This window comes from Colias philodice, chromosome 10 (assembly GCF_061535455.1).
Source record: "Colias philodice isolate Cphi_HAF_F1 chromosome 10, ilColPhil1 Martin Lab GWU primary, whole genome shotgun sequence".
Lineage (NCBI taxonomy): Eukaryota > Metazoa > Arthropoda > Insecta > Lepidoptera > Pieridae > Colias > Colias philodice.
In genome coordinates, this window is record NC_143095.1 from 9,198,662 (window position 1) to 9,209,426 (window position 10,765).

At 33.8% G+C, this 10,765-nt stretch overlaps 3 protein-coding genes and 1 pseudogene across 5 annotated transcripts; 2 read left to right on the plus strand and 2 right to left on the minus strand.

The window, feature by feature from the left end:
• The first annotated feature begins 6 nt into the window (after window positions 1–6).
• Window positions 7–3,616, plus strand: LOC149485373 (uncharacterized). Of its 2 annotated transcripts, none has more exons than XM_089700220.1 (3): window positions 7–829; window positions 905–1,217; window positions 2,929–3,616. In XM_089700220.1, exons 1-3 carry the CDS (start codon window positions 684–686, stop codon window positions 3,187–3,189), a joined length of 720 nt encoding a protein of 239 aa, XP_089556346.1. In that variant the 5' UTR covers window positions 7–683; the 3' UTR covers window positions 3,190–3,616. The 2 variants fall into 2 exon arrangements, with proteins under 2 accessions (XP_089556346.1, XP_089556347.1); XM_089700221.1 differs by lacking the exon at window positions 2,929–3,616 and adding an exon at window positions 2,684–2,807.
• Window positions 1,264–9,179, minus strand: LOC149485374 (uncharacterized). Of its 2 annotated transcripts, none has more exons than XM_089700218.1 (2): window positions 9,087–9,179; window positions 1,264–2,190 (listed from the first exon to the last, which is right to left on the minus strand). In XM_089700218.1, the coding sequence occupies exons 1-2, from the start codon at window positions 9,114–9,116 to the stop codon at window positions 1,486–1,488; spliced, it is 735 nt and encodes a 244-aa protein (XP_089556344.1). In that variant the 5' UTR covers window positions 9,117–9,179; the 3' UTR covers window positions 1,264–1,485. The 2 variants fall into 2 exon arrangements, with proteins under 2 accessions (XP_089556344.1, XP_089556345.1); XM_089700219.1 differs by lacking the exon at window positions 9,087–9,179 and adding an exon at window positions 3,235–3,364.
• On the plus strand, window positions 4,347–8,046 carry LOC149485375 (UPF0415 protein C7orf25 homolog). Its single transcript, XM_089700200.1, has 8 exons — window positions 4,347–4,739; window positions 4,817–5,000; window positions 5,090–5,226; window positions 5,476–5,630; window positions 6,057–6,271; window positions 6,515–6,649; window positions 7,054–7,196; window positions 7,529–8,046. The coding sequence occupies exons 1-8, from the start codon at window positions 4,587–4,589 to the stop codon at window positions 7,607–7,609; spliced, it is 1,203 nt and encodes a 400-aa protein (XP_089556326.1). The 5' UTR covers window positions 4,347–4,586; the 3' UTR covers window positions 7,610–8,046.
• Window positions 8,073–9,041, minus strand: LOC149485376 (uncharacterized; annotated as a pseudogene).
• Window positions 9,180–10,765: the final 1,586 nt, after the last annotated feature.

Genomic DNA, 10,765 nt, shown 5'->3' on the forward strand with positions numbered 1-10,765 from the left:
GCTCCAAATATTACTGGAGATATCAATGAATGGTAATTAGCCAGAATTGGTAGGACAATTTTAGGACTATTATTATATATGTTAAATATGTTCTTTCAAGGATGATATTTCAGACGAACTGTGATACAATATTCTATTTTGTAAAAAACACACTTAAAATACATTCTTTAAACATTCTCTTAATAAATTCGTGTGTATTGTAGGAAAAAATGGGGTTTGTGACACGAATGGTAATTAGGATTTTGAATATTGAATGATGATAAAAAATTAACCGAAGGTTATAGGACATTTTTACGAAAGGGCATAGTTACAAGAGCAGTTGATTTATCAAATAATAAATTAAAACATATGGAAATATCTCTGAAACTGTGTTCTTTATGCTTGGACGCGTAATTTGCACATTTTTAAAGAATGTCCCTCGTGGCAATTGCTACTGAGCGACTGAGCAACCCGCGAATGTGGAATCTTGTCGAGTTCGCGCGCGCTTCGCGCCTGCGAACCCTTTGACGCGGGACAAAAACCGACAATTTTCGGGTGGGCTCTCCACATTCACGCGCGATTCGCGGGCGTGAATCGCGGCGCGAATTGCGGCGCAAATCACGCGTGAACTTTTCTTGGCTCCACATTTGCAGTGTTCACAGTTGTGTTCACTGTTCACAGTATAGTTCGCGCGCTCGACGAATATGGACGAAGTTGTTGCTTCGACAGGCCTACTGCTGTGTGCATTTGCATATTATAATTATGTCTGTATTAAAAGTAAAAAACAAATTAAAAAGAAGTGGAGGAAACGAAGATGGTGGATGACGAGTATTCATCGTAATAGAACAAGGTTTGTAATATTTTGTTCAGTATTGGGCTAATGTTTTATAAAATTTATTGTATTTAATACCTTTCTTTGTTACAGCCTAACTATGGAGAAGCAGTTAAATGAATTAGTTGCTGAATCTTCTCGTGAATTTAAAAAGTTTACTCGTATGTCTAAAGCAGATTTTGAATACCTACTAAACAAGGTTTCACCACTGATTGCAAAACAAGATACCCAATTTCGGAAAGCTGTTCCAGCAAAGATACGTCTTGCCATAACACTGAGATATTTGGCACCTGGAGATGACTTCGAAAGCCTTCATTTTTTATTTAAAGTTTCCCCGCAGCTGATTTCTCAAATTATACCTGAAGTTTGTCGAGCTTTGAATAAAGTGTTAAAGGATGAAATAAAAGTAAGTACATAAAATCACATAGGTATTTATTATTATAATCAGTACGATACGAAATTAAAAAGAATTTTAATAATATTATTCATTAAGCAAAATATCGTGGCTATCGATGTGAGCTTCAATTAACTTGACATAAAAGCTTTTTCTATTATATCAAAATTATCTTCTACACCGACCAAATAAATATTTGCGTCTTCATTGGTGTCTTGTTCTGGAATTTGAACAACTGGAGGATGGATCATTTCATTCGATTGTATAATAATACTTGAGCCTATGTTTCCATTATTGGTAATACTATTTTGTACGGTCTTCGGGACATAATGAATCGATGGCTCGGAATGTGCTGATGATGAAATGCCAGATCTTGGTTGGTGGTGAATGATTGGCTCGGAATATGTTGATGATGAAGTGCCAGGTCTCGGTTGATATTGAATGATTGGCTGGCTCGGAATGTGCTGATGATGAAGTGCCAAGTCTTGATTGGTATTGAATGATTGGATCGGAATGTGTTGATGATGAAGTGCCAGGTCTTGGTTTGTATTGAATGATATATTGTTGTTGTAACGGTGATCCTATTGGTGACAGTGGTGGTATTGGCGATGAGGATGCTGATGTTGCGGTATAATGAGATCTTAAAATCTATGTCATGCATCAATTTCATTCTTTTCTCTTCTGACAATTTTCTCAACTTTTTGGCCAAAAGTCTACCATACAAATCACAGTCGTCTTCTTGAATTGTATTGATAGATTGATTGTCATGCCTTTTTATAGTAGATTTAAACGTTGCCAGAGCTTCTTTCATCATTTTTCCTGCCTCTGTGACTTCGCTAGGATTTTTACGCCGACGAATTGTTGGTGTAGCTGTAGTATTAGTATTAACATCCTGACTTTGTTGTGAATCATTCTGATTTTGATTTTCCTGCTCTTCTTCAAGATTCTCTTGTTCTGTGTCATCCATATTTTCTGGCTGTGTTACCTTAAATGAAAATAAATTTATTTGATTAATTTTGTTGTTATAGTCTGTGGTTGCCGTCATGTCCAGAGGAATGGCTACAAATAGAAAATGGATTTTCATCAAAATTTCCTCATGCTGTCGGATCCATAGATGGCAAGCATATTGTTTTGGAAAGTCCAATGAACTCTGGATCGGAATATTAATTATAAAAGAACATATAGTATAGTACTAGCGGTCCGTCCCGGCTTCGCCCGTGGTACCTACATGTTTAAACTATCCTATCTCTCAAGTTGGATCGAACTGCACATGGTGTGCGAATTTTATTATAATCGGTTAAGTGGTTTAGGAGTCCATTGAGGACAAACATTGTGACACGAGATTTATATATATGTATTAGATTAATGGCGTTAGTTGACAGCCAATACAATTTCATTTTTGCTGACATCGGATGTCCAGGTAGCATAAGCGATGGTGGTGTTTTTATGAATACTCTTTTATGGAAAAAAAATTGCAGAAATGATTTAAATTTACCAACACCACGGCCTCTACTGGGTTCAGATATCGAAATACCCTACGTTTTTTTGGGAGATGGAGCTTTTGCCCTTTCTGAGTATATTATGAAACCATATCCAGGAAATTACGACATGGGATCTCCAAAACGTAAATTTAACCAAACATTATCTAGAGCACGAGTCGTGGTAGAAAATACTTTTGGCATATTGGTGACAAAATTCCGTGTGTTTAAGAAACCAATTACAGCCAGAAAAAGCTGGTATCGTAACAATGACATGTATATTACTACATAATTTCTTAAGGCGAAGCAGTACATCCTTACATGTGTATACACCACATGGAACTATCGACCTTTATGACAACAGCGATATGCTTGTGCAACCTGGCTCGTGGAGGCAAGAAGTGGAGATGACATGTGCTGTTCGTTATTTGCCACATGTACCACGCAGACCACCTCTTAACGCCACGGAAATAAGAAACCAATTCACCAATTATTTTAGCAGATAATTATCATCACTCATGTAATATCTGAATAAAGTATAATTTACTTACCGCATTGATTGTTGTTTTTTTTTGGTGTATCACCAATCATACTGTCGATAATATCATATCCAAACCAAATTGGCTTATACATTTTTATTATAATGATAAAGAAAATAATTTAATTTATATTATAATTTAAATACGCGCAACGACTGCAAAGAAAGATGACGCAATACTAAACCAAAACATTACCACGTGTGCGCGCGTTGTCTTCCCACCGCCCCCTCAAGCCCTCCGCCGGCCCGGCGCGCCTATCGAATACATTTTTAGCCGTTTCGTTTCGGTTAATGTGCACATTAACCGGCTAAAGATGGAGGGCGTCTTCCGTTATGCACTGCAACCACTGCACAGTGCTATCACTGTAGAAAAATTCGTTCCGTTATGGACTGCCAGTATACTGCCACAGTACCCTAGGGAAATTTATGACGTCATTAATCGCCGCCATATTCTACTGTGAGCACTGGCGTTTTCGAGGTAAGGTACTCGCAGTACTTTGATCACGTGATCAGTCCACAGAGCAAGTAATAATTAATATGATCAGTCAAAACCACTCGAGTGCCTAACGTCTTATAAACAAAGCTACAGTATAATCAGAAAATTTTAAAGTTCTGTAATTAGTTTGGATTAATAAATAAAACAATTGAAGAATTGCAAAAATTAACTTTATTAGACTGTGTTGAAAATGTTCAATACGAGCTGAAAGTTCTTTTTTATTCTTTTTTATGAAAAAGTACTTACTTTTATTATATTATAAATTCAATTTACAATCAATATTAATTAAAATATTTTTAATTGGACTGTACTCCAAAACAGTTTATTTTTATGTTCTAGAAAACTTTAATACACTCATTTGAATGCTGCGTCAAAAAATGCGGCTGACAGTATACTGGATTGCGTTCCGTTTTAAATCGTAACCAGTATAACTGGCTATAAAGGAACGGCTTCACAGTATACTGAATTGACGTCACACCTTACAGTGGTCGCAGTGCATAACGGAATATACCCATAGACTTTACTCTTTAGTCACTATAGTCTATACTCTTTGGTCAATATTGTGAAAAGTCAAACTTTCAAAGCCATAGGGCATAGAGTAACTTGTCAAAGCGCTAAAGCCGCAAATGTCAGAAATATAAAACTATAAAAGTTAGAATATTTCAAATTTCAAGGTGAAATTTTTTATTGAAAGTTGTTGAACTAGAATAACATAATTAAACAATACATGAAAAAATAAAATATAGGAAAAGTTGTTATTTCTGGTGATTGTGTGGTTATAATATAAAATTATGTGAATTGTCGTGAATTTCATGTCTATACCTTGAACATTTCAAAAGATTTCCTCAGGGATCCATAATCGTTAAAGTATGAATAATACAACTGAGGAATTGTTTTCTATGCTTGATGAAAAAATAAATTATGGGAATCTATTAATTGAAAGATTACAAGTAATACAAAACTTAGACGGGGTTGCAAAACTTCAAAGAAAAATTCGTCAAGAAATCGAGTTTTTGTCAAGGGTGAGTTACATACAAATAGCATCAGTTCTTGAGAAATAAAATAAAATTTCTTTAAATGTAATTTACTTCATTTCTAGTTGAAAAAATCTAAGAAAATTAAAGTTGAGCAATTGTCATGTTCAAATCTGAGACACTTAGGAGCATTAGTTGAATGTGCACTACGCCCAGGCGTTGTATCGGTTTGTAAGATATTCCATATTGATGCTGAGAGCAAACTTGTTATAGATATTATAAGTGATGCAGGAAAAGTATGGACAAAAGGTACGTCCGGAATTAAGAAAATATTTATCTCATTATTTAATTCTTTGGAATATATAATTGAAAATTATTTCATTATAATATATTTGCAGTTATTGCTAGAAACCCAAAATCTCTATCCGCACTAAGCATGGGAAATGCTTCATATGGCGCCAGATCAATTTTGGACCAAGCAGAAGACTATATAGAATGTGCTCAGTTGTATCCTTGTATGTATAAACCACCTAAGGTGAGATAGTAAATACAGTTTCTGCTGCATATACAGGAATTAGGGACCAATTAGAGCTAGGGTCCAAAACAGCAACTAAATTCTGACATTCTCTTCTAAATATCTGTGCTATGAGGTGAATGCTTTAAATCTACTGCAAATGCTCACACGCTGTGGTTGTAGTATAATACAGAAATAAGAATTTGTTTTCTATTATTATGTTGAATATATAAACTTAAATTTGCATCAATGTTGATTGTTTTCTTTTAGGTTATATTTGAGTTTGTGAGTGGAATAGAAGAGAGTCTGGCAAATAAATTAAAAGCTCTAGGTGTTATTGTAAATGGAGAAATACTACCAAATTCGAAACCAACTGATTCTGATGAATATTGTGACTCAAGTGATGATGGCTCCTTCCAAAAGAGGTATGTATACAAAAAAAAATTATACCATTTTGAACAAAGTTAAATTTTTGAAGAATAGAAAAATAAAATATATTTTAAAGCATTATTAATGCCATATAACCAAAATATTAAAGACTAGCGGTCCGCCCCGGCTTCGCCCGTGGTACATATTTCGCAATAAAAGGTAGGCTATGTTCTTTCTCAGGGTCTAAAGATTGTCTGTGCCAAATTTCATCAAAATCGGTTAAGAGGTTTATGCGTGAAAACAATATATACATACATACATAATTACAAACTTTTCCTCTTTATAATATTAGTATAGATTTTACAAATAATAACTATAATACATATACATATAAAAAATCAGTAGAAACTCTTAACAAAAAATTTAAAGACTAAATAACAAATAACAACACATTCATAATAATTAATATCTCTCACTTCAAGATCAGACAACGATCAGCCCTTGTGCAATGTATCAACCTTAGATGAGCATGCTGGTATAAACACTCTCAATCTGGATGTAACAGCTATGATGGCATATGTAAGCAACATGACAAACGGACATTGCAACTATGTGTTTAAACAGGAAGTCTTAACTCAGCAAGCAGCCTGGGATATGGAGAGACCTGTTAAACCAATATTAGATAAATTATTTGAAGGTATAATTCGTGTAGTGATAGCGTAGTAATTGAGTGACATTATACATTCGCTTTTTAAAGCTAGTGTGTAAATGATAATAGTATATTTGTTTAACCCTATGTAAAATAGATTCAACCATGTTTATAATAATCTTATTTTCTGTTCAAGGGTATATTTACTTAAAGATATATTTAATACAGTAAAAATCTCAATTATTAATTGTTCTGTCTCCAATTGTAATATTTCAGTTTGTAATTTTGCAGGTAAAACTTTGGTATGTTGTAGAACTGCGTGGGATAATTTTCAAAAGATTGTAGAAATATTGGGTGGGCCTATGGAGAAGAAACAAACTATGGATTTACACAAAAAATTAACTATTTATGATGACGATTATGGCGGTAAGTTTACTAAATTTTATGACACTAAATAGTTTAATTGACCATGTTGTTTGATATAAGATTGCAATGTAAGTCCTTTTAAAACAATCATACTGAGCTATTGTATCAAATCTATACTAATATTATAAAGCTGAAGTGTTTGTTTGTTTGTAAGCACTAAGTTCGGGAACTACTGGTCCGATTTCGAAAATTCTTTTGGTGTAAGATAGCCCATTTATCGAGGAAGGCTTTAGGTTATATATTATCATCTTGCTAAGACCAACAGGAGGGAGCACTTGCAGTTATAAATAAAAAGGGATGTATGAATATAATTATCAGTGCAGAATGCAATTGGTTTTATAACATTCCTGAGGAAATGAATTTTGGTTGTATTAAATATGAAAATAATGAATTTTATTTTCTAGGTCAGGATGATTATCCCAGAGAAAATTTGAAAGTCAGAGGCAATGTTCGACTCAGATCCAAAACAGTTTTCAATTTTGGACATAGAATTAAGGCTATAACTGTGTCTGCAAATGAAGGTTTTGTCAGAGCAGCAATGCAACAGGTAATGGTTGTTTTAATTCTTCATCATCTCAGACTAATGTTGCAGCTAATTAGAGTAGTTTGTGATACTTTTTAAATCTATGTATCCGGTAAAGTTGGTTTTAGCACCTGGGCGGACTGATGAGCGCGATTTAAATTTGATTGTCTTCAAATTTCCTCAACAAAATAAAAAGATATTAAAAATTATTTCAATTCAATCAACAAGCTGTAATGGACCACTGCAAGCATAATATTTTCATAGTAAAGATTTTCTTCACAATTTCATACAATTTTTTAATACAAACACATCTTGCATTATTTAACTTATTTTATTTGATTTCTGTTTTTTTTCAGGGCGTAAATTATGCAGCTTTTATTCACGAATCAAGAGCTTTAACAGAAGGAAAAGAAGCTAGTGCAACAAAACTTTTATGATACATGTCTGGCATTGTTAGAAACCGTAAAATCTTGAAGATAATTGGAATATTTATATAGTATAATATAGAGAATTATAGTAATCACCTCAATATGTCTCAGAAATTCATATTACTATTGACATTTTCTTAACATTAGTCTTCCTTTATACCGGAAGCTATACAAGTATGAATTCATAGAAACATATTATAATAATGAAGGTACTTAAAAATAGATATGTAAACACATTCCATCCAGATAGATAACACAAATTACTTTTGTCGTATGTGCAGAGAGTATAACTTAATTCAACATACATACATAGAGATGATAATAATACTATTCTATTAAAATCAGATTTTTTAATGGTGGTGGGAGGGGGCGTGATAAAAAAAACACATATTTTTTTATACATATATTTTTATAATCTCCCTGTCGATGGTTGTACGTTTCCTGAGCACGTACAACGACATTAGTTTTTTGCTTATTTTTTTTTAATAAAGATCCTCTTGGATTTTTTTATGGAAATGTGAAAAGCGTTAGTGCTTTTCAGCACCTGGGAACATGCTTCTTTCCATTGGAGAGATTCCACATCTGTCCCTATACCAAACACAGTAGCATGTTCTTTGATATATGATAGGTAGCCATCTGGACCGATTATAGTTTCTACTTTTTTAATTTTTTTTTTTCAATGTGCGCAAACACCCTGTCAGGCGGAAGAAATAAATGTCCTACTATAGGAAAAACAATTTCGATCATTTTAATTCGGTTTGGAGCATAATTCATTAAGTACTTGCACGCCATGCCAAGTACGGTAGTATTTTTATTTTGCCCACTACATCCATCGGCAACGAGACGTATCGCAGTTCCCTTTTCGAACTTCTCAACGACGGAACATAGGCAGTGGAAAACAGCACGGGCTATTTCATTTTGGATGCTTTAGGTAAAAGGTCTTCAGTCCAAGTATAAGCAAAAACGTTCTCGCTATTAAGTTGAGATTTGAACCACCAACAATGGTGAAATTATCAATGTAAAGCTGTCGAGAATAATAAGTAGCCTGATCGACATTGCCTGGTTTTTTTGGCAGTCAAAGCTGAGGATTAATAAATCTTCATAATTTTCTTTTAGTAAATTGTGAAAACCAATTGGCAGGCGACGCGTCAAATTTGTATGGGAAGACGAAAAAAATTTTTCTTTTCCGCAAAAAAATTCTTTGATAATGTTGCTCAGAATGGTGGTCCGAGTCCATGGTTTCAGTTTTCGGGACACCGTCCCATACACCCTGTAGATCGTTATAAATATACCATAATTATTTATCCAAATAAATTCAGTTAGAGACGCAAAAGTATAGCATACAGAGAGTGACTTATTACTTTTACAAGATATGAAATAAAAAATTTAAAACACTTTATACGACCCCAATGCTAAATGTTTGAGCAACCCTGCCTGTCATAAGTAAGTTTGTTAGAAATGAATACGAGCCATAAACTTTACTCACCGAGCCTCCTTCATCTGGTTGCGTTTCCATTTAGATTTTTGCTGCACACGCTTTCTGGACATTTCAGGAGTAGTTTCTAATATTTTTTCACTGCCACTGCGGTAACGCATGCATTGTTTTAAATTATCAACTGAATTATTATCAGCTTCTCTCTTCATAGAACAATATACATCATAAATCATTTTTCTCACTTTTCTGTGAAAAACCATTTCGTAATTCAAAACTTTTGTGTGCGGTAGTACTTTGAGAACAAACGTAACGTGAACACAGCGCGGGAAGCAAAGGTTAACTGACGAACCAATAGCGCACCGGCAAGCAAGCGGCGCGTCACCCGCCCGCCCCGCGCCGCACCTCATGCCACGAAATAGATCGATAAATCATCTAGTGCGCAGCTTGATCGCCAGCGCTCTTCTTACATGATGCCACCTGTAATATGTATCTTCTTCTTGAATATCCACCTTTAATTAAATCACTTTCTTTTTCATAAATTCTATGTAGTTTCTTTCCTGACTCTTCTGAGATCACAGATTCTTTGTTTTCATCATCGCAATTAATATTTCTACTTTCTTTATGCTCCAAAGTCAAATCTTCTTTTACAACCTCCTTATTGAACTTTTCCGTATCATGTGTTTCCTTTTCCTGTGTAAATTTGTTTGTGTTGTTGTCAGTCTTGTCCTTTGTTTCAATGTTGTCAATATTCGAGATCATACTTTATCAGATTTTTCCATCAATTTAACTTCACTTTCGTCCAAAACATCTGTGTCCCTAATTTTTTGTTTACCTATATTTATCGTACATTTATTATGTTCACTGTCGCAATTAATCTTTTTGTTGTCTTCATGTGCCGAGTTCAAATCTTCTTTTACAACCTCCCTATTGATCTTTTCCGTGTCATGTGTTTTCTTTTCCTGTCAGTCTTGTCCTTTGTTTCAATGTTGTCGATATTTGAGATCATTCTTTCATTATCAGACTTTTTCGAATAAGTGATTTGTTTTGCAACTTTATTCATCGTGTTGTCAATATCGTAATCAGTCCTTCTACTTTCAGTTAGTCTCTTTTTCTCAGGTTCATTCTGTCTTTCATGTAAATCAATCCCTTTGTTTTCTTCTGTTTCTAAATCAACATAAAGTCCTACATTTTCTATATCAGGCATAGTTTCGTTAAAATAGTAATCATCATCATACATCGAATTATTTTTTAAAATTTTGTAAGTGTCTTCATTTATTTATTTATTTATTTATTCATACTTTATTGCTCTGACAAAGCTTAACTGGGAACTTAATCTAATTATAAATTAAAACAAATGGCGGTCTTATCGCTAAATAGCGATTTCTTCCAGACAACCAGACGTACGAAAGGAAGTTAGTTTGAGGAGAGGAATAGGGCAGAGCATAAATATAATAAATAAGAATATATTAATATGTAACTATAAGATTATCGAGAAATACAATATATATTCACAATAGTAGGTATAGGAAGGAATAATTAAGGCCATAAAAATATGTTAATAAATATATAAAGCGATAAAGATATAATACAAAATAGATTATTAAGTACGACAAGAAGAATGATAATTATCGCGTACCATTATTTTAAATTTATGTAATGACTGTGCCTTTTTTATTGGTTCTGGTAATGCGTTCCACAGTTTAATAGCCTGAACAGTGAAGGAAGTATCG

What these genes read in the sequence shown, in the direction of transcription:
- LOC149485373 (XM_089700220.1), top strand. Translation starts at nt 684, where the DNA reads ATGGACGAAGTTGTTGCTTCGACAGGCCTACTGCTGTGTGCATTTGCA. An exon ending in ATTCATCGTAATAGAACAAG is followed by an intron (nt 830 to 904) that starts GTTTGTAATATT and finishes TCTTTGTTACAG; the next exon opens with CCTAACTATGGAGAAGCAGT. An exon ending in TGTTAAAGGATGAAATAAAA is followed by an intron (nt 1,218 to 2,928) that starts GTAAGTACATAA and finishes AACCAATTACAG; the next exon opens with CCAGAAAAAGCTGGTATCGT.
- LOC149485375 (XM_089700200.1), top strand. Translation starts at nt 4,587, where the DNA reads ATGAATAATACAACTGAGGAATTGTTTTCTATGCTTGATGAAAAAATA. An exon ending in AAATCGAGTTTTTGTCAAGG is followed by an intron (nt 4,740 to 4,816) that starts GTGAGTTACATA and finishes CTTCATTTCTAG; the next exon opens with TTGAAAAAATCTAAGAAAAT. An exon ending in GTATGTATAAACCACCTAAG is followed by an intron (nt 5,227 to 5,475) that starts GTGAGATAGTAA and finishes GTTTTCTTTTAG; the next exon opens with GTTATATTTGAGTTTGTGAG.
- LOC149485374 (XM_089700218.1), bottom strand. Translation starts at nt 9,116, where the DNA reads ATGGAAACGCAACCAGATGAAGGAGGCTCG. An exon ending in AACCAGATGAAGGAGGCTCG is followed by an intron (nt 2,191 to 9,086) that starts GTGAGTAAAGTT and finishes TTTTCATTTAAG; the next exon opens with GTAACACAGCCAGAAAATAT.